This window comes from Bufo bufo, chromosome 8, assembly GCF_905171765.1.
Source record: "Bufo bufo chromosome 8, aBufBuf1.1, whole genome shotgun sequence".
NCBI lineage: Eukaryota > Metazoa > Chordata > Amphibia > Anura > Bufonidae > Bufo > Bufo bufo.
Window position 1 is genome coordinate 98,345,539 of NC_053396.1, and position 23,776 is coordinate 98,369,314.

General features: G+C 44.1%; 1 protein-coding gene across 1 annotated transcript in view; it reads left to right on the forward strand.

Annotated features, from left to right (window-relative positions):
* GCNA (germ cell nuclear acidic peptidase) overlaps positions 1-23,776 on the forward strand; it is a 61,682-nt gene that overhangs the window by 28,513 nt on the left and 9,393 nt on the right. Inside the window, exons 8-11 of the mRNA XM_040405921.1 lie at positions 4,034-4,184; positions 4,368-4,512; positions 14,101-14,236; positions 14,912-15,116. Coding sequence (XP_040261855.1) covers positions 4,034-4,184; positions 4,368-4,512; positions 14,101-14,236; positions 14,912-15,116 — 637 coding nt within the window. The remainder of the gene's footprint in view (positions 1-4,033; positions 4,185-4,367; positions 4,513-14,100; positions 14,237-14,911; positions 15,117-23,776) is intronic.

Below are 23,776 nucleotides of genomic sequence, written 5' to 3' on the forward strand. Positions count from 1 at the left end.
TGCGGGCCACGAGTAAGCAGCGCCTGCGATTTTATTAACCCCCTAAATGGCCGCGTAGCCGACAGACTGGAGGGAAAGTGAGTGGGGGTCCTAGTGCTAGAAAAATAGTATGGCCAACCTAAAAACTGAGGCTACCCTCAGATCCTGTGCATACTTGTGCCGGTGGGCACAAGCGGCGCTTCCGTTCCCTGTTCGGTCCCTCTGCGCCCCGGCCGACCGACAGATCGCAGTCGGCTGTGCGCGAAAACTTAGGCCCGGCCGCTGCTTCATCCACCGCGGAACGGGACCATGCACCGGTCGACAGGCAAGGCAGGGAGCGGAGGCCCTTATGCGATCCGCTCGTCTCAGGGCACTCAGTGGGTTAATCACATCTCTGGACAGGGGGTGGGGGTGCGATGTGGCACGAATCCTTCCCCCCTCACTTTCCTCTCCCACAAGCTGCTAGTCCCCGCCCCCGGTCCGCAAGACAGCTTAACCCCTTCTGGCCAGTCACCTCTGAAGCCGGCACCAGATTATCTGAGATCTTATCTCCAGCGCAGTGTGCCTTAACGTTAACACAGTTAACCCCTTCCTGCCTCTGCCCACTTGACGCTGGGCATCCTAATTTCATTTTTTTAAAAAGAGAGAAAAATGTGCGTTCATACGGCCCCCTCCCCCTAGTCACCGCAGGATTCCCCCTGTCTGTGTGGTACCAGGCTGGGCCCGCGTCCTATCTCTGACTAAGGGGGACCTCTCCTAGTTCCCAATCCTCCTCCTGCGCAGATCCAGGGAGGACAGCTGAAGTATTCCAATCCACCCTCTGGGTCGTGTGGTTGATAGTCCCCTAGGCGCACTTCTCAAGGACATCTGGATTCCCAAACCGTCCTTCTGGGCCGTTTGGTTGATAATTCTCCACCAGCGCAGAACCTCTGGAAGTTCCCATTCTATCCTCCGGGGTCGTCTGGTTGATAATCCTCCACCTGCGCATTCCAGTGGAGAACCTCGAAGTTCCCAATCCATCCTCCGGGGTCGTTTGGTTGATAAGCTCCACCTACGCACTCCGGTGGACGGACCTCTAGTTCCCACTCCACCCTCTGGGTAGTTTGGTTGATGTATTTCCTCCAGGGTGGCCTACAACTGCCACGGGCAAGCTTCTAAACGGTAGAACTGTGCGCAAGTGGGCCAGAGCAGAACATTCTTCTTGGCCACCTCCGCACCCCCACCTTCCTCCCTAGGGTCTCGCTCAGACACATCCCTCCATTCCTGGAGAGGTTCGGTCCGAGGGGGGGATATTGTGATTCGGGCTCTCACTCGAATCCACTGCAATCTTCAAGGTTGTATCCAAGGTAGCCAGCAGTCCTTGTCTGCATTACCCTCCTTCTGGCGGAGTATTTGCACCTCTGCTGCATACAATACTTACCTTAGGCATTATAGGTGAACTAAATGCTAGAGCGCTGTTTCAGTGACGCCAGTAGGCATTTACTCTTCCTTAGGGGACGGAATTGCTTTCCACTCGGACAGTACGTACCGTATGCATTAGCCTCTTCCATAGGTGGCGTTCTGGCATTATCACCGGTTACAGTGTTTACAGGCGTAATCTCTCTACCGTTGCATTCTGTTCCTGCCGTAAGCATGACCACTTGCGATGGCAGCGCTTGTATGCATCGCCCCTTCCATAGGTGGAATGATTGCACTACTGAGGTTAAAGTACTTGCCTTATGTTCTGCCCCCTGCGATAGGTGGACTAAGTATAGTTACACTGGTTTTAGTGCTGAACGTATGCATCCCCCCTTCGGGAGGTGGCGGCATTGCATCTCCACTGGGTTCTGTACCGGCCGTATGCATTAGCCTTTCTCCCATCACCGCGCTTCCTGTTGCATTCCCCTTCCACAAGTGATCCGCTTACAGGGGAATACCTAGGCATCTTGGATTGCTACAGTTCAACTACGCCATGGCTCTAGATGCCTTAGCTTCTTCAGTGGGGCGTGGCAACAGTCGATAACCGCGGATGCCGGTGCTCTGTATCTTGGTGTATGGGTGCTGCCAGTGGATACGGTCGCTGTTTCCAGTTGGTACCCTTATCTTTCGGTGCTGGTTTTGGAGCATGGTTGTTACATCCTCTGTCTCTCAGAGGGGTTGCCTAGCCACACTTATGTGTCCTAGGGACCGCCCTTCTCCATGGGCCTCCTCGGTTCCAGTCGGTCAGGACATTGTCCTCATCACTACGTAGTGCATATGTCATTGCGCATATTATGGGGAGTATGTTTCAGCGAGTCGAGTGTTCACTGACTCTGTAGTCCCCCCTCAGCTGGGGGTTCTACCCTGACGCTAGCTTGCTGTTGCTCCTGTTCAGGTAAAGTGTTAAAGCTAGCTCTTAACTGGGGCAGTATGGGGCCATGGCTTCTACGGGATAGCCTCACGGCTCCCCTTTAGTTTTGTGCCAACGGGGCAGGCGCTGGCTACTTCTGGGAGAGTGGTATTTGTGTTACCAATACATACTATGGTTCTTACTGCACAGCTCCTTCGTCAGGTGGCGGATTCTTCGACATCTGAATTGGTGGCCTCTGTGGTATGGCCCCCTCCTCCGCTGGGGTATGGGCTAGCGATACAGTTGTGGCTCCCCTTACTTGGCTTCATCCTTAGGCAGAGTTTTGGCACAGCCACTAAATCCCTAGCTACATCTGCATTTGCACGGGGTATTCTTTGGTGGCCTTCTATTCCACAGTTCTGTCCCGGCTGGTGGGATGTGGCGCACTCCACATCTTTCCTTATGCAGGTGAATCCTTCCATTGGTCCTGGGTGTGCTACCTGTATATATATATATTACATCTCCTAAGACATGACTAATGTCTAGGTTACGCCAGCCCTCTGGTGATCATACTTACCACCGCCCATTCCGGGGGTAGACTACGAGACTCTCCACACCAGATGGAGCGAGGTTGCTGTCACGTTTTGCCACGATGATAGACGTTCCATTCCTGGTACGGAACACCCTTCTATTTCTTCTTCCCCCTCAAACAAACGGCTGCGGCCTCTCCCTTCTGTATTACTAGACTGCGGAAGGTGTTCAAGGCAGTCTGTCTGTGTTGGAGGAGTCTGGATGTGGACTTGATGGCTTCGAGACAGTCTCGGAAGCTTCCCACCTTTCTTTCCTGAGCAGAGACGTGGAAGGTTGCGGCGTGGCCGCCCCCGTTTTTCCCCTTGGCAGGGTTATCCCTCCTTGCGTTTTTCCCCCTTTCCCCTTCCTACCCAGAGTTCTACGGAAGATCAGGAGGGAGGGTATTCCGACTATCCTAGTCGCCCTGGGGATTGGCCGTCGCATGTAGTACGCCGTCGTCTCCTTCTAGGGGACATCCTGGTCACTGCCACTCAGAGATGACCTTCTTTCGCAGAGTCCGGTCTTCCATTAGTTACCAATTCGAAGAAAACAAACTGAAAACCTGCAAACAGACTTAACGGTTTTCAGAGATTTTTATACCGATGCCCTATCCACTGGATAGGTCATCAGTGTCTGATTGGTAGGGATCAGACACCTGGGACCCCCCGCCGATCAGCTGTTTGAGAAGGCATCCTGTGAGCTTTTCATAGCCTTCTCGGCTTTTCATAGGCCGAGTGAAGACACATTCATGTGGACTAGGAGCAGCTCGGCCCCATTCCAGTGAATGGGACTGCTGAGTGTGCTACCATGCACAGCTGCTATACAATTTAGGTAGTGGCGATCACAGGGGCTCTGCTGCCTTCCCAAAACAGCTGATCGGCGGGGGTCCCAGGTGTCTGATCCCTACCAATCAGACACTGATGACCTATCCAGTGGATAGGGCATCGGTATAAAAATCTCTGAAAACCGTTAAGTCTGTTTGCAGGTTTTCAGTTTGTTTTCTTCGAATCCCCTGACAGCTGATATGTAGCGCTTATCTCTGATCTCCAGACCTCCTGAACACTTATTTAAAGGGGCTGTCCATCCGTTAATATTGATAGCCTATTATAAGTTAATAATGTTAAATATGTGAGTAATAAATGAGATTTGCTTTTCTGTATGTTTTTGTGTTGACAGAACCAGCAAAAGTGCCATGCTTTGATCTAACAAACGCAAAGGAAAGGAAACCCAGATCGCAGACAGACCTGTTTTCAAGTCCATACTTTTCTAAAGAGAAAGTTCTGAAGGAACCGGATTACTATGTGGAGTGGACCCCTGCAGAGAAAATGTGAGTAACCATATAAAGAGCACAAAATGGCATAACCTAGAACACAGCTCTTAATAAATTTGATAAATGTTGAAATTAATTATTGTAATGGGGATAAAAGGCTGATCGATGGTGTACGTGTTTTGTGTGTTCGGAAAATATATCTAGAGATTAAAATTCCCCCTCCCCTTCTTTTTTTACCAGGAGTCGTCTGTGTAAAGTAGAAGGCTGCTTCCTTGAAGATCTGTCCTGTTCAACATCCATATATGTGAAGAGTTTCAAGCAAAGAAAACACGAGTTGACAACACGATTGTACAACCTTTACAACAAAACCGTATTTGAGCAGAAGGTATTCTGTTGCAAAGATTTGGTTTATACACACTACTAATATCGCCATATAGTCTCAATGTTTGGTTTCCGTGCAGCAGAATCCAGTTCCTCTGTTTCTTCCTGTTACCTTTTGAGATGTTATCTGGTTATTTGAAGTTGCAAGAAAGTGAACTGCTCAGGAATTACCTAGATCTCTGCAATGATTACGAATAAACTAGGGGTACTTTCACACTAGCGTTATTCTTTTCCGGTATTGAAATCCGTTAAAGGGTCTCATTACCAGAAGAAAGCGCATCAGTTTTGTCCTAATGCATTCTGAATAGAAAGCAATCCATTCAGTATGCATCAGGATGTCTTCCGTTCCATCCATTGTACAGTATTTGACTGGACAAAATACCGCTGCTTTTTCCGGCCAAAATCTCGGAACACTACCGCACTTGCCAGATCCGGCATTAATTTCCATGGAGATGTATAAATGCTGGATCCGGTACCAAGTGTTCTGGAAATTGCTACATTGCCAGGTCCGGTTTTCCGGTCTGTGCATGAGCCGGGACATAGGAGGAGCTATTTTTGCTTTTGATCTTTGAGAAAAATTAAATACTGGATCTGTTATTCTGGATGAGACAGATCTGCTTTATTTCACCGGATCCGGTGAACTGCATGCAGTTTGCCGAATCTTGCAGGCAGTTTAGTTGCCGGAACTGCCTGCCGGATCCAAACAACGCTAGTGTGAAAGTACCCTAACACTGGATTTACACATCCAGAATATCGGGTCGATTATCAGGAATGAACGTTCCTACGAAAGCTAGTTTCCAATTAATCTGACTATCTAAAGGTGCATGTTTATCACCTAATGAACGAAACAATCGTTTATCAGGTGAAATGATCGGAAGTGCAGATACCTCAAACATCGTTCCCGGGCATCAGATTGTGCTGACTAAACAGCACTTTGCAGCCCCGGAAAAATGATTTGTGTATGGGGACTAGCGATAACGGCAGCAATTACTCATCTTTATACTGTGGAGGTGATCGCTGCATGTAAGTGCAGTGCTTCACCTCCAGTTAACTAGCAGCCAACTGTTGGTAACGACCGCTTCCTTCCCGACAATCTGCTTCTCCTTGCCCAGTGTAAATGCACCTTTACAAAACTATTAATGCACAAGCATTTGTACTGTTCAGGTCTTTTATTGAGCACTGACTAAACATCCACAGTGCAACAAGAAAAAGTGAACCTCTTTGTTATTGACTTCTTCAAGAGTTAATTAGCATTCAGTGTTTAAACTAAGAAGATTGGATGTGTGGGTTTCTCAAGTTTTTTATTTTTCTTTCGTTCACATAGCCTCATGGGGCTTGTTTTTGCAAGGACAAGTTGTACTTTCTAATTGCACCATTTAATATTCCATACGTTGTAGTGCAAAGCGGTAAAACCTTTTAAATGGTGTGAAATTGGGGAAAAAATGCTGTTTTATGGGTTCTGTTTTTGTTTTTCCTATGTGGTAAAACTGACCTGTTGTGTTCTTTCTCTGGGTCGGCATGATTACAGCAATATCACATTTATATAGTTTTACTTGTGTTTTAATGAAAAATGTGTTCTTTTCATAGCCATATTCTGACTGCTATAACTTTTTTATATAGTTGTGTCTATGGAGCTGCCTGAGGGCTCATTTTTAGTGGGCTGATCTGCAGTTTTTATTGATATCGCTTTGGCACGTGACTTTTTTGATCACTTTGCTCAACGAGCGCTGTGTATACAGATCAGGAAGCGCATAGCATGTTTTTGCCAGGGCTGGGAGAGTGCAGGAGCTGTCGGGTTTTCCACAGACCTCGATCAGCTCTGCACTGAGGCTGTACAGCGCAGTATTCTGCTGTAAAGCCTCTCTGGGGGGTGTATTTTCTCGGTCTTGTATGACCTTATGGGGGAAGTAAAGTGTAAAATAAAAAATAAAGTGTTTTAAAATGAAAAAAAGGTTTCACATGTAAAAAATAAAATTTAAAAAAATTACCAATTAAGTAGTTGAATAGAAAAAAATAAATAAAATAGACATAGTTGGTATTGCCGCGTCTGTAACGACCGCCTCGTTAAATATATTGCATGATTCACCCCGTCCGATAAACACCATAAACAAAATAAAATAACTGTCAAAGCCATTTTTGTCACCTTACATCACAAAGTGCAACTCCAAGTGATCAAAAAGGTACCAATTAGTCACCTCATCCTGCAAAAAATTTCCCCCTAAATAAGAAAATCGCTTAAATAAAAAAAACTATAGCTCTCAGAACATGAAGACATTAAAACATCACATTTTATTTTTTTGTTTCAAAAATGCTTTTATTGTGTTTAAAGTGAAATAAATGAAAAAGTATAAATTACTCTTATCGGTAATTGGATTTTCCAAGAACCTCCACAACGGCACTGACAGGAGGGTGTCACCGCCCCCAGCACAGGAAACAACGTAGGAGCAACTATTCAAAAAGGCCTCCTCCCCCTTACCTCACCAGTCAGTAAGAGACTATTCGAAGAAGATGCAAAAGAAAATTGTATTAAATATCAAATTACATCATTTGACACTATAAGAAACCTAATACTTGCAGAAATCAATAAACATACATTTCTGTGCACTTTTGACATAAAACTTTCTTGCTCTTTGAAGCGAAGGACTTTTTACAAATGGCGCATTTTCTGCGACCCACTTCGCTGGCTGGCTTGTAAGTTATGGTCTCGGTGCCCTAAAAGGGAGACATAGGGGTAATAAGACCATGAGACACCATAATAAAACCATGGCCACCACCTCACCAGATGTGAACAAAAGTACCCAATATAAGGTAATTGTTCATAAAACATCTGTTCACAAATTTTATCTCCCTTGGGGGAGGAGGCTTACTGGGCTATGGGCAGAGGCAGGATCACCAGGCTTCCTGGCGATATCGTCTCCTGAGGCAGGCATGCTTGAACCCCAGGTGAGCGTGAGCTGGATGGCCGGCTGCGGTCACAAAATGCCGGCATCTCAGCTCCTCACCTTTTTAACACGGAAGTGACGCGCCTGAAATCTCGCGAGATTCTCTTGCCCAAGGAGAATCTCGCCTGGTGAACTGAAATCCCGTGCGTTTTTTTTTTTTACATGCGCACGGGACTTGTGAAGCCCGGGGATGCCTGCAAGCAGGGCTTACTCCAGAGACTGGAAAGGGCGGCGAGCGCGACCCCGGGGGTCCCGTCTCCTGCACCAGCCTTCCCAACACGTGGGGAATAGATCCAGGCTGGGCGAAATCGATCTTCCTGGCACTGCAGGAGCGCTCCTACGACCCAAGGACAGGAAACAACGACTGTTGAGGTAAGGGGAGGAGGCCTTTTTGAATAGTTGCTCCTAAGTTGTTTCCTGTCCTGGGGGCGGGGACACCCTCCTGTCAGTGCCGTTGTGGAGGTGCTGGAAAAAAAAAGTATACATATAAGGTATCGCTGTGTCCGTAACAACCAGCTCTTTAAAAATTTCACATGACCTCACGCCTCAGGTGAACACTAAAAAAATTAATGTAAAAAAATAAATAAAATAAAAACCGTGTCACCTTACATCACAAAAATAGCAACACCAAGCGATCAAAAAGGCGTATGCCTCCCAAAATAGTACCATTCAAACTGTCACCTCATCCCACAAAAAATTAGACCCTACCTAAGACAATCGTTGAAAAAATTAAAATAAACTGACTCTGACAATGGAGACACTAAAACATTTTTTTGGTTTAAAAAATGCTATTGTGTAAAACTTAAATCGATAAGAAAAAGTAGACATATTGGGTATTACCACGTCCATAATGATCTGCTCTATAAAAATGTCACATGACCGAACCCCTCAGGTGAACGCTGTAAAAATAAATAAAAACTGTGCTAAAACAACTAATTTTTCCAGGACGTCCTCCATGACAGCACCCATGGAGGATATCCTTATTTGCTTCTGTAGGGACAGGAAGAGAGACAGTTTAAAGGGCCCCTCCCCACCCCCTTTCTCCAGTGTTCTTCCTGTCCTTACTGGGATAGGAGGAGTAGACGGCTCTCTCCTAGCAAGGTTAGGTAGGGAACGGGGTGAGTCTGGTCGGGGGGTGCTTACCTCTCCTCTTCAGACTCCTGCAGCCCCTGAACCAGCACCACTCTGGGAACCGGTCCCCTGGTTAGGTCCCCGATTCCCTTTTCTGGCCAGCCGCAGGAAACGGGGGCGCCGTAGCCGCTTCTCCCCCCTTGGAGCTCTGGGCTCGGCTGCGGCTCCTGCACTCCCCTATGCTCATTACGTCTAGGATCCCGGACTGCGCCCACGTGACCGGAAGCCAGGACGCGTCGCTGGAAGTGTCATGGCGACGCGCATCAGCATTCTGGAGACACTCCGAATCAGGAGGTCTCGCATGTCTAGGGGGTTGACTCTTCCTTGGAATGAGTCCCCCCGGAAGAGCAGGTGGAGGCGGAGCCAGGCGGCGACGGGCGGACAGGTAAGTGAACGAAAACTTATTTAAGAGTCGGATGGCAGCCTGGTGAGGTTGCATCATGGAGGTCCAGGCGTCCAGCAAGCAAGAAACTTGTTCAGACTCCCCCGTCCAGGCCCCTGTAAGTAGCTGCCTTTATGCTTCAAACAGGGGCATTTTTTAGCAGTTCCCTAATTAGTCTTATCCCCCTTTTCCCTTAGACCTCTAAGGAGTCAGGGCACAGACCTCATGGAGACCCTAAAAAGAAGGAAAATAAATGTGCGACCTGCCAAACAAAGCTTCTAGAGTCGTATAAAAACAATTATGCCCAGAATGCATTTCCAAAATTCAGAAAGACGAATGGTCATCCCTACTGTCAGATTTGAGGGATATCGTAATAGAGAGGAGGTGCAAGCGGCAACCTCAAGCCAGATCCCAGACCCACCATTCCCCCCCTCCCCCTCCAAAAGAGCCAGGATCCAGTCAGGCTCTGATTCAGAGGAAGAGGGGTTATGTGCTTCAGACAACGACGACTCAGTGTCCCTTTATCAAAATGAACAAAGGAGATACTTCTTTTCATCCGAGGATTTAGATTCCTTGCTCACCGCCATTAGACAGACCATGGCTATTGAGGAGGAGGAACAAACTCGTTCAGTTGAAGACTAGATGTTCGGCGGTCTTAAAGTCAGGAAAAGGAAGGTCTTCCCAGTAAATGAAAATCTAAAGGATCTCATCACAGAAGAATGGGCTGATGGAGAAAAGAAGCTCTTCATTCCCAGGGATTTTAAAAATCGACTGCGATTTAATCCAAAGGACACTAATCTCTGGGACGAAGTCCCTAAAGTAGATGTCCAGGTGGCCAAAGTCGTGAAAAAGACCTCAATACCATTTGAGGATTCATCGCAGCTGAGGGACCCCATGGATAGGAAGTTGGACGGTCTGTTGAAAAAAATCCTGGGAGTCAGGGGCGGCTGCAATTAAAACCAACATTGCAGCCACTTCAGTTTCCAGAGCCTTAATCTTGTGGATTAATCAACTGGAGAATCACCTCAGGGCTAAGACATCCAGGGAAGAAATCCTAGAGTCTCTCCCTCTTCTAAAGATGGCTTCAAGTTTCCTGGCGGACGCCTCAGCGGAAACTATTAGATTCGCAGCCAAGTCTCAGTCTCAGACTAACGCTGCTAGACTTGCCCTCTGGCTCAAGTCCTGGTCTGGGGATGTAGCGTCTAAGAACAGACTCTGCTCCATTCCGTTCTCTGGCTCTTTTATGTTCGGCCCAGTCTTGGACTCTATCCTCCAGAATGCGGCAGATAACAAGAAAGGTTTCCCTGAAGAGAAACCTAAAAAGCCCCAGCCCTTTCGTAGACCCTCGGGCCAAAGTCAGGCCAAGGCCTATAGAGGGAAAGGTAAATCGGGCAGTTGGAGCTACCCCAAAGGGGGTAGGGGTTTCCTCTTCAACCCCAATACCACCACAGGGAAACCATGACGCCAGACCGGTTGGCGGGAGACTTCGTCACTTTTGGGAAAGATGGAAGAGTTACTCACAATCAATGGATCCTGGACTCCATCAGGGACTGCTTCAGGATAGATTTCAGAACTCCTCCACCACAAACCTTCCAGGAAACTTCGAATCTCCTCTCCTTCAGCAACAACTGCGGTCACATATTCAAAAGCTTCTGGTTCTGGGAGCTATCACCCAGGTTCCTCCTCCCCAGCAGTTCAGAGGTCACTATTCGAGACTATTCTTTGTGAAGAAGCCAGACGGGTCGGTGAGGACAATCATCAATTTAAAATTCCTAAACAGATGGGTGACCTACTACAGGTTCAAGATGGAATCAATAAGATCCTCTACTCCTCTGATCCCTCCAGGTGCTCACCTTTTGCACACTGGACCTCAAGGATGCGTACTACCACATCCCCATACATCTCCAACATCAACAGTATCTAAGGTTTGCGGTCAAGTACAAGGAGGAGATCCTTCACTACCAATTTCAGTGCCTGCCGTTCGGGATCTCATCTGCCCCCCGTCTCTTCACAAAGATAGTATCAGAAATGATGGCCTACCTTTGCCAGAGTTCAATTACAATCGTGCCCTACCTGGACGATTTTTTACTGATGGCAGATTCAGTTAAAAAATTGGAGGGGGACATCCTTCAGACTTTAGCCCTATTCAAAGATTTGGGGTGGATCGTGAACTATCCAAAATCGGACCTGGTACCAGACACGAGGAAAGAATTTCTGGGCACTCTCCTGGATACGAGGATACAACACTCCTTTCTAGCAGAGAGGAAACAAATCAATTTAAGACAAAAGATGGAGTTGTTCAAAAAGAAGAGAACCCACTCAATCAGAGAAGCCATGCAGATCCTGGGACTGATGACCTCCTGTATCTCAATTATACCTTGGGCCCAATTCCACTCCAGGACCCTCCAGGAGGCAGTATTGACAGCCTGGAACAGAGACCACCGCTCTCTGAACTCCAGGATAAAATTATCAGACAGAGTTATGAAATCCCTGTCCTGGTGGATAGAACCAATGAACTTGGCGAAAGGGGTTCCGTGGAATGACTCCAGCCATAACAGTTACCACGGACGCAAGTCTGAATGGCTGGGGGGGGGCGCGCGCATGTGGACCAGCATCTCTTCCAGGGTTCCTAGGTGCTTCAGGACAGAATAAAATCCTCAAATTACCGAGAACTGAAGGCAGTGCTGAAGACTCTGAGAGCAGCCAAACATCTTCTCAAAGGTCACCACGTCAGGATTATATCCGACAATATAACAACGGTATGTTATCTAAAGACAGGGCGGAACCAGATGCCCGCTCCTTCAGGATCTAGCAGATCAGATCTTCACATGGGCAGAGAGGGAAGTTCTGTCCATTTCAGCGACCCATTTAAAGGGGTCTCAAAACTTGAGAGCCGACTTCCTAAGCAGTCACAGGATCGACGCAGGAGAATGGAATCTGAACAAACAGGTTTTCAGACAGATCTGTCAGCGTCCAGGGAAAATTCTCAGCTGGACTGTTTCTACTCGCTAAACCCCAGTGGCAGTAGACTCCTTAGCCCAGAGTTGGGACATGAAGCTGGCTTACGCCTTTCCTCCTTTGCCCCTAGTCCCGGCAGTCTTAAAGAAGATGAGGACCAGTGCCACCTCTCTGATCCTTATTGCGCCAGACTGGCCCAAGAGAGTCTGGTACCCTATCTTGAAAGAGATGTCAGTCAAAGATCCGTACCCCCTTCCAGACAGGAGAGACCTGTTAACGCAAGGGCCTCTGGAGCATCCCAATCTCAACAAGTTGAGACTGACTGCTTGGATCCTGAGAGACAGACCCTGAGGAAGAAGGGTCTCTCCGATCAGGTAATATCAACGCTGCAACAAGGCCGTAAACCTGTGACTTTGGCCATATATCTTAAAATATGGAAGAAATTCTCATCTTGGCTAGTTCAAAATCATCCAGGGTCCAGAAACCCATCCATAGGCAACATACTAGATTTCCTCCAGAGAGTGTTTGATATGGGTTTAAAACCAAGCACACTCAAGGTACAGATCTCAGCCTTAAGTAGCTGCTTAGACTTCCCATTAGCAGAACACAGGTGGGTCAAGAGATTTGTCAGAGCAGTCTCCAGAATGCGTCCCGCCCTAAGACAAACTGTTCCCACGTGGGACCTAAATATAGTACTAAACAGCTTTATGTGATTCTCCCTTCGAACCTATTGAGGATATTTCCGACAAACTTCTATCCTTCAAGACGGTGTTTTTATTAGCCATCACTACTCCTCGTAGGATAGGCGAGATTCAGGTCCTATCAGTTAGGGAACCCTTTTTGAAGGTCCTAGACGATAGGATGGTTCTTAAGTTGGATCATTCCTTTTTTCCCAAGGTTGTCTCAATGTTTCACAGAGAACAGGAGATAATTCTTCCTTCATTTTGTACCGCCCCCAAAAACACACAGGAGGAGCGGTTCCACTGTCTAGATGTGAGAAGAACAGTCCACGCCTACATCAAGCGGACGAAACCTTGGAGAAAGTCAGCAAACCTTTTCATCCAATTCGGTGGTAGAAACAAGGGATGCAAAGCCTCTAAGACCTCTTTAGCCCGCTGGATCAAGGAGACCATCAGGGAATGTTATAGACTGCAGAATTTGTCCTGCCCCATAACGTCGAGGGCTCATTCTACCAGAGCCATGTCTACAACCTGGGCGGAGAAAGCCGGAGCTTCCATCGATCAGATCTGCAAGGCAGCAACCTGGTCTTCATCCACTACTTTTGTCAGACACTACAGACTGGACTCAATGGCCAATCAGGACTTAGCTTTTGGCCGTAAGGTCCTACAGGCAGTGGTCCCCCCCTAATATTACGTTCTAAGTTGTTAGTTCTCCATGGGTGCTGTCATGGAGGACGTCCTGGAAACATATGTTTAGTTTACCGGTAAACGGCTTTCCAGGAGTCCGGAATGACAGCACCCAATACTACCCCCCCATTTTGTTCCTTCCGGTACACTAATTGGTTTGTATATACTGCTACTGTATACAGTGTGAATTAACATTGTTCTCAAAATAAAGATGTGGCAGCCTATCCGGTGTAGTAAGTTATAAACACTGGAGAAAGGGGGTGGGGAGGGGCCCTTTAAACTGTCTCTTTTCCTGTCCCTACAGAAGCCAATAAGGACATCCTCCATGGGTGCTGTCATTCCGGACTCCTGGAAAGCAGTTTACTGGTAAACTAAACATATGTTTTGGTCACCTTGCCCCGTAAAGTGTAATAATTAATCAAAAAATCATATGTACCTAAAAATGGTACTAATAAAAAAATCAATTCTTCCTGCTAAAAACTAGCCCCTGCACAAGGCGATCGGCAGAAAAATAAAAAAATATGGTGTTCCGAAAATGGAGACACAAACATAATTTTTTTCAAAAATACTTTATGTAAAACTGAAACAAACATTTATATATATATATATATATATATATATATATATATATTCTCTGTAACACAGTAGTAAACAGTTTAAGTTAACCCTTTCAACAGAAATAAAGTAATAAGTTTTATCTTTGCATAGGGGGTATAGGCAAATGTCCAGACTTCAGAGTTTCCTTGCTCCAAATTATTTTTGACATCTGACAACCCTTTAATATAGTCTGTGATCTTTTTTATGTTTTTCAGCTTCCTGAGAATTTAGAAATAACTTGGAATAAAAAGATGAGAAAAACCGCTGGTTATTGTGTTACGGGGCAGAAAAAGCAAACATTGGATCGCTATGCCAGGATAGAGTTATCTGAGAAAGTTTGTGATTCTGCAGGTAAGTTTAAAATAACCTATATATTATAGCTTTTAAAGGTAAGTCTACTGCTAACTACAGTCCTCAACATTGAAATTGCAACACTAAGGACAGGCTGTAAGATTATGCAAATCAAAGTAGCAACCAACCGATTTGAGTCCTACGGGAAGAAAAGCGCTTTACAAATGTTTCGTTGTTGTTGTGGAACCAGTGGTATTGCCAGGAGCCATTTTTCCACAGGACAATTCCAGGCAGTATATTGTTTGTGCTACTGTGAGCAGCCCTGTGGCCTAAACTTGTTACCATGGCCTGCTGTGTTTCTGGACTTGTCTCCCATTAAGCACATCTGGGACATCATTGGTCAGCAATTGCAAAGGGAGCTGCCAGCAGCGGATGATTTGCTTGCCCAAGTGGATTCAGCATGGCAGAACCATTACTAACTATATTGATAGCATGGCATGTAAGTGCATGTATTTCTGTGCGATACTGAATAAATTCAAATGTTTTGAATATTGTTTCCATTTTTGTTCCAATTTGCATATCATTAACATGTCTGAATCCTGTGATTTCTTTAATTCCAGGACTTTTCCTTCTTGGTGTTGTAGTTTAGTGTTAAGGAGTGTATATATGGTTGGAAGCTAACAAAGAACAATAGCAGTTTGATTTACACTTACTAAGAACAGTCTTTGTCTTTAGATCGACTCAGAGATACGTTAATCCATGAAATTTGCCATGCTGCCACTTGGCTCATTAATGGAGTAAGAGATGGGCATGGGCAGTACTGGAAACTTTATGCTCGAAAGTCCACAATTGTACACCCAGAGTTACCAATGGTGAGCCGATGTCACACTTATGAAATAAACTACAAGTTCACCTATGAATGCTCACGTTGCAAAAACACGTAAGTTGCAAATATATTTGATGGTACAACTGGTAAGCCTATATATGTACTATTATTTTGTGGTTTTGTACCTCTAGATTGAGCATACTATGGTTACCTGTTAGGGCTATCTTTTACTGGCCACAGATTAGGTTTTTATGGAATAAAGATTAATGACTTATTCTGTTGCTTAAAGGCTATGTACATATGTACAATGTATATATTTCATTTTTATAGCATTTTACACATTTTTGCCTTTTTTTTTTTTTTTTTTTTTTTTAATAGGCTTTTATTAAATATATTGAGCTGTTCTGTCTCAAAGGGTTAACTGTTCCTAGCTGTGTGATTGGTACTTTCACTTTCTTTACTCATCTAATAAACCTAACCTCTAAATTTACTTAGGTCATAAACACTTATTTAAGCCACATTCTTATCAGTAAGATAAGAACTAAGCTACAATAAGTGTTTAGAAGCTCAGAGATGAGGAGCCTCTCAGCTCCCCAACTGACGGAAAAGACACAAAATCCACAGGCTGCTACTAGAGCATGTCAGCTGTGTACAGAAAAAAGGACACCATATTTTTAATAAAGACTAATTTAAATGTATTTTTACCTCAAAATTAGTACAATGCAATAATAAGTGTACATAGCTTCCAAAGATGTACATAGCCTTTAACCCCTTAAGGACCTAGGACGTACCGGTACGCCCTATTTCCCGAGTCCTTAAGGACCCAGGACGTACCGGTACGTCCTGACTTAAAATCTGTATTCCGGCGCCCCAGGGGTTAATTGGAACGGGATTTCGGCTGAAATCATTCAGCCGGCATCCCGTAACAATGCAGGGGGGGGTCATTTGACCCCCCCCGTATCGGCGATCGCAGCAAACCGCAGGTCAATTCAGACCTGCGGTTTGCTGCGCTTTTTGCAGTTTCTGATCGCCGCGGTCCCTGACCGCGGGGATCAGAAACTTTAGAGTGGCTAAAATAAATATTTTTCACCCCCCCCTGCACCCCTGCACGATTTTATGCCGGAGGGTGGTGCGGGGGGGGTGTCGCAGGCGGTGGGGGCGTTGCCGGAGGCGGGCGGTGCGGCAGGCAGGATCGCGATCCCCCGCCCGCCTCCCCATGAACGATCGTTGGCTTCTAGTGGTTGTACCAGGGTGCCAGCACATTGCTGGCACCCTGGTATAAACGGCTGACATCTGTGAAGATGTCAGCCGTTTAACCCTTTCCATACCGCGGTCCGTACGGACCGCTGTATGGAAAAAGTTAACTGTCATCGGTCAGGGAGCTCCCTCCCTCTCCGTCGGGGGGCTGCTGTGGCTTTGCAGCCCCCCGATGGAGAGGGAGAGAGCCCCCAGAGAGCCCCCCTCAGCCCCGTGCTTACCCTTCCCCGTCTGCGAAGTTCTGAGCAGACGGGGAAGGTTCCCATGGCAACAGGACGCCTGCTCAGGCGTCCTGCTGTCCATGGTGCTGAACAGATCTATGCTAAAAGCACAGATCTGTTCAGTGTAAGTAAAATACAGTACAGAACAATATATATTGTTCTGTACTGTATTATACAGACACCAGACCCACTGGATCTTCAAGAACCAAGTGGGTCTGGGTCACAAAAATGTAAAAAAAAGTGAAAAAAGTTAAGATAAAAAAAAAAACATTTATCACTGAATAAAAATTAAAAAAATAAAATAAACTACACATATTAGGTATCGCCGCGTCTGTAACGACCTGATCTATAAAATGGTCATGTTACTTTCCCCGCACGGTGAACGCCATAAAAATAAAAAAATAAAAACTATGAGAAAATTGAAATTTTGCCCACCTTACTTCCCAAAAAAGGTAATAAAAGTGATCAAAAAAGTCGCATGTACGCCAAAATAGTACCAATCAAACCGTCATCTCATCCCGCAAAAAATGAGACCCTACTCAAGATAATCGCCCAAAAGCTGAAAAAACTATGGCTCTTAGACTATGGAGACACTAAAACATGATTTTTTTTTTTTCAAAAATGAACTCATTCTGTAAAACTTACATAAATAAAAAAAAAGTATACATATTAGGTATCGCCGCGTCCGTATCGACCGGCTCTATAAAAATATCACATGACCTAACCCCTCAGATGACCACCGAAAAAAAATAAAAATAAAAACAGTGTAAAAAAAGCCATTTTTTGCCATCTTACGTCACAAAAAGTGTAATAGCAAGCGATCAAAAAGTCATATGCACCCCAAAATAGTGCCAATCAAACCGTCATCTCATCCCGCAAAAAATGAGACCCTACTCAAGATAATCGCCCAAAAACTGAAAAAACTATGGCTCTTAGAATATGGAGACACTAAAACATTTTTTTGGTTTTAAAAATGAAGTTATTGTATAAAACTTACATAAATAAAAAAAATTGTATACATATTAGGTATCTCCGCGTCCGTGACAACCTGCTCTATAAAATTACCCCATGATCTAACCTGTCAGATGAATGTTGTAAATAACAAAAAAAAAAGTGCCAAAAAAGCTATTTCTTGTTACCTTGCTGCACAAAAAGTGTAATATAGAGCAACCAAAAATCATATGTACCCTGAACTAGTACCAACAATACTGCCACCCTATCCCGTAGTTTCTAAAATGGAGTCACTTTTTTGGAGTTTTTACTCTAGGGGTGCATCAGGGGGGCTTCAAATGGGACATGGTGTCAAAAAAAACAGTCCAGCAAAACCTGCCTTCCAAAAACCGTATGGAATTCCTTTCCTTCTGCGCCCTGCCGTGTGCCCGTACAGCAGTTTACGACCACATATGGGGTGTTTCTGTAAACTACAGAATAAGGGCCATAAATATTGAGTTTTGTTTGGCTGTTAACCCTTGCTTTGTAACTGGAAAAAAAATATTAAAATGGAAAATCTGCCAAAAATGTGAAATTTTGAAATTGTGTCTCTATTTTCCATTAAATCTTGTGCAACACCTAAAGGGTTAACAAAGTTTGTAAAATCAGTTTTGAATAGCTTGAGGGGTGTAGTTTCTTAGATGGGGTCACTTTTATGGAATTTCTAATCTAGGGGTGCATCAGGGGGGCTTCAAATGGGACATGGTGTCAAAAAACCAGTCCAGCAAAATCTGGCTTCCAAAAACCAAACCGCGCACCTTTCACTCTACGCCCTACTGTGTGCCCGTACAGTAGTTTACGGCCACATATGGGGTGTTTCTGTAAACGGCAGAGTCAGGGCAATAAAGATACAATCTTGTTTGGCTGTTAACCCTTGCTTTGTTAGTGGAAAAAATGGGTTAAAATTGAAAATTAGGCAAAAAAATGAAATTCTCAAATTTCATCCCCATTTGCCAATAACTCTTGTGCAACACCTAAAGGGTTAACGACGTATGTAAAATCAGTTTTGAATACCTTGAGGGGTGTAGTTTCTTAGATGGGGTCACTTTTAGGGAGTTTCTCCTCTAGGGTTGCATCAGGGGGCTTCAAATGGGACATGGTGTCAAAAAACCAGTCCATAAAAATCAGCCTTCCAAAAACCAAACGGCGCACCTTTCACTCTACGCCCCGCTGTGTGGCCGTACAGTAGTTTACGGTCACATATTGGGTGTTTCTGTAAACGGCAGAGTCAGGGAAATAAAGATACAATCTTGTTTGGCTGTTAACCCTTGCTTTGTTAGTGGAAAAAATGGGTTAAAATGAAAATTTTGACAAAAATATGAAATTCTCAAATTTCCTCCCCATTTGCCAATAACTCTTGTGCAACACCTAAAGGGTTAACAATGTATGCAAAATCAGTTTTGAATACCTTGAGGGGTGTAGTTTCTTAGATGGGGTCATTTTTGGGTGGTTTCTATTATGTAAGCCTCGCAAAGTGACTTCAGACCTGAACTGGTCGCTAAAAATTGAGTTTTTGTAAATTTCTGAAAAATTTCAAGATTTGCTTCTAAACTTCTAAGCCTTATAACATCCCCAAAAAATAAAATATCATTCCCAAAACAATTCAAACATGAAGTAGACATATGGGGAATGTAAAGTCATCACAATTTTTTGGGGTATTACTATGTATTACAGAAGTAGAGAAACTGAAACTTTGAAATTTGCTAATTTTTTTCAAATTTTTGGTAAATTAGGTATTTTTTTGTGCAAAAAAAATAATTTTTTTGACTTCATTTTACCAGTGTCATGAAGTACAATATGTGACGAAAAAACAATCTCAGAATGGCCTGGATAAGTCAAAGCGTTTTAAAGTTATGAGCACTTAAAGTGACACTGGTCAGATTTGCAAAAAATGGCCTGGTCCTTAAGGTGAAAATGAGCCCGGTCCTTAAGGGGTTAATTTAAAGTATAACTGTCATATTTTTTTTTTTTTTTTTTTTAAATTTGGAGTATTGGATTGTGGTAATATCTCCTTGGTGGCCCTATTTCAACTTTTCACTGTGTATTCAATTACCCCTTAATTCCACATTTTTGTTCCCTGTACTGCCTACTTTTACCTGTGCTTAAAATAGGGTTGCTAGGCATGGTCCGTCTATCTGTTGAAGGACTGAGCACGCAGAAGCAGGCTGCGTGCAAGGTCAGATTGCTGACAGCCAGGGACTGTAAATAAATGATTAAAGCCAGGTCCTCCCCAGCAGCTGATAACAGTGCCTGGGCTGTGTGCACTTCTCACTGTCCCTGCGCTTGGCAGACGCTCCCTCACTCAGCAGAGCTGGAGAATGCAGAGTTGAACCAGCGCACAACAGTGAAGGGAGATCTGCTCAGTGTATAAATGAAAGCAACATGTGGTAAGAGGACCCCTTTGTGCTGCAGGAGATTAACCCTTTAGGGGGAGAGCTCTGGTTACTGACACTTTTGGGGGGCTATTGTTACTGGCTAGTAAGGGCAGGCGGGATTAGCCTCAGGGTGAGGGCAGTGGCGGCCATCTTAAAGGGAACCTGTCACTGGGATTGTGTGTATAGAGCTGAGGACATGGGTTGCTAGATGGCCACTAGCACATCCGCAATACCCAGTCCCCATAGCTCTCTGTGCTTTTATTGTGTAAAAAAAAAACGATTTGATACATATGCAAATTAACATAAGAGTCATATCTTACTTGTGTGACCAGAGAAGAGTCATATTTTCAAGCTCTGACTCATCTCAGGTTAATTTGCATATGTATCAAATCGTTTTTTTTACACAATAAAAGCACACAGAGCTATGGGGACTGGATATTGCGGATGTGCTAGCGGCCATCTAGCAACCCATGTCCTCAGCTCTATACCCAAAATCCCGGTGACAGGTTCCCTTTAACTGAATAGTGAGATTGGTTGCTAAGGGCTGAATCTTATTAAATATGGGGTAAGTCAGTCTAATAGTAACTGATTCTGGAATATCATGTTATTACAAAGTACATATATGAAAATTGAAATTAGGGTCTAAATGTGACAGTTATCCTTTAAGTTTCAAGATTTATGTTAAAGATTTAACATATTCGTACGTTTAGGAATTATTTTTAACATTTATATAGTATGTATTGTTAGACAACATTGAGTGCAAACGAATAGGCAGGAAAGGTAAATGTGAGCAACTTGGATGCTGTCTGGGAGTTAAATATGACTCAACCGCTGACATTCCCTGCAAATTAAATAGCAGCAATTCATATTAAATGGTGTTCCCAATAATTGGCCTGTTTAATCTTTCAGCCAATGAACGAGCAAACACTCGCTTGACTTTTTTATTTATTTCTTCTTTTCTTAAAAATGTTTTATTCCAGCAATAAAATTGTACAAATACCATATATGCAACATTCATAGTATATTTTATGATTAATAAAACAGCCTAAACCCACCCCAAGAGCAAAGAGGAGCAAAAAACAAAAAAAATAAAATAAATAGCCGTTTATCATATCCAGAAAGTTGTTCCAATTACTCCGTATTTTCATAGGCTTGCATTTTTTTTAATTTGATGTAACCTGCTTTTTTGATGGACCTGTTTTTAAATTCATCATTTATCTACTCCCTAACAGCGGGAGCCTCAGTTCTCATCCATCTTCTAGCTACCGCTAACCGAGCTAAAAAAAAGGGATTTATAAAGCATAAGCCTATTATCTTTTGTTAATTTAAGGGGAATTTCTCCCAAGATGCAAATAGAACACGTCATAGGCAAATTAATGGAAGAAGCATCTCCGATCACTTCAATTAATCCTTTCCAGAAGGGTTGTATTTTTGGACACTGCCACCACACATTAATCAAATCTACTCTGCATTTACAGTACCTGCTGAAACTCTCTGGAGCCATTTAGGGGTCACATATAACCAACGTAAAATCATAAATTGGGTAACTCTGTGATGGATTCCTCAAATAGTTGCTCGCTTGCCAGAAGCCCTTCCATTGTTCATCTGTTAGGAGACCAATATCGCTTTCCCAAGCAATCTTGCTATTCAAGCTCTCTCCACTGTGATTAGCTGTACTATCACCCAGTGCCTTATTGTACCAAAAGAGTATGACATGTGATTCCCTCCACTCCCAAGTGTCGTTTCATCATAGTCCAATTCTCCATTACCTCTTTCACCATAGGAAACATACAGTATATGCCCCTCTGTTATATAGTTCTTGATTCAAGTAGTGCAGACATATTTGGGAGGCGACCTACACTATTACCCACCAGGTATTTTAATAAATCCACCATTTCATTATCCATGCGATATATTAACCGCTAAATAATAAAGCTTCATATCTGGTACCTTCAGACCTCATTGATCATAGGCCTTAGTAAAGCAGCTTAATTTTTTTCTTAACTCTTACCTGCCCATAGCAAAGCGTTGACTAATTTCTCCATTTCTGTAAAAACAGATTTACCCAACACAATGGGGCGGTTCCTAATAATATACAGTATTTGGGGTAGTAAAATCAATAATGCCTATCCTGTCAGCTTTATCTATGGGAAGTTTGTTCCATATCCTGATCCTTTCTTTAATCTTCCGTAACAGCGGCAACAAATTAAGATCTATAAATCTAAAGGGGTCTTTTGTTTCTAATCCCAAATATTTAAAACTGTCACGGGGATCCAATATCCTTAATTGTTGATGTTTTATCTTCACTTTCTCACTCAATGGTAATAAAATTTACTTATTCCAATTTATAACAATACCCGAGAGTGCCCCAAACTCGCTCATTACTGTCGTAACATAGTCCAGATCTTTGTTAGCATCCCCCAAGAAGAAAAGGAGATCTGCATAGAGATTTTATTCGCCGACCCCAAATCCCCCAAAATCTGGATCTTGTCTGATTTTTATTTTTTTTGCCACTAGTGGTTCAACAGCTGGGGCAATAAAGTAAGGGGGAGAGAGGACAACCCTGTCTCACCCCCCTTTTCAATGTTAAAACAGACAGCTGACGTTGACAAAAATACACGCTGTCGGAGCCCTATTAATAATCCTCAACCACGTCTTAAATTCGGGTCTAACAGCAAACTGGTCTAATATTTCCCATAGAAAATCAGATTCCACACTCTCAAAAGCTTTTGACGCATCCACTGACAGGACAGCACACTGACCAGGATCCTCCCCCACCCATTGCAAATTAGCGAAAATCCTGAAAAGGTTAAAGGATGTGGACCTTCCAGGGATAAATCTGTTTTGGTCTGAATGTACCAACTTTGTAATTACTCCTTTCAGTCTTTTCACCAAAATCCTAGTCAGGATCTTGGTCATTATTCATTAAAGATATTGGACGATAAGAACCTGGGTCTAAACTATCCTTACCCTCTTTGAGAAACAAAATAATCATTGCTTCCCCCATTGAGTCAGGCAAATAAGCCATTTGTTTTGAATATGAAAAAACCTCCAATAATTTTTTGCCCAAAACTCCCCATCTAACTTGTATAACTCCATGGGTAATCCGTCTGGGCCTGCTGCTTTCCCCATTGGAGATTCAGTTATTGCAGAGAACACCTCATTTAATGAGATGGGTCGATCCAAGCATTCCTGCTGGGTGGTATTAAGTTTGGGAATATTAATATATCCTTCAAAAAGCCCCTCAGTCTACAATGATCTAACCGGGTTTGTGTAGAGTACAAGTCTGCATAATAATCCTTAAACACCCCCATAATCTTTTGTGGGTGACTATATATGTTATGCCCTCCTTATCCCTAATCATCGCTATATTTGCCACTATTTCCCGCTTATTAATTATTCTGGATAGGAGCTTGCCTGGTTTACCCCCTTCCCAGTACCTTCTTGATCTAACAAAAAGCTCCTTATTCTGTGCTTAGATGCTACCTGCCATGCTTTATTTGCTTCCTGAGGCTTTTGTTTAATCATACTTTCCTCCCTTACTGCCATGTCTCTCCTTTAAAGGGTTTCTATCACTTCGTATCACATATTTAGGTGTCAGACACTAGCGATCCGCTAGTGTCTGCTCTAACAAACCATCCTAATATGATAGGTTTTGGGGCAGCCGTTTTGCTAAAATAACAACTTATATCTATATGCTAATGAGCCTCTAGGTGCTATGGGGGTGTCATTAGCACCTAGAGGCTCAGTCTACCTTCATAAACTGCCGCCGCCCAGCGCGTCCCTCCAGCCTGCCCATCTCCTGCTGAATGCGATCCTCTCCGTGCGCGTCTCTGTTCGGCGCATGCGCAGTGAATGTCTGACCGCTTCCCTGCTCAGACATCTCCACTGCGCCTGTTCTTTGGAGCACTATGATGTCATCGGCGCAGGC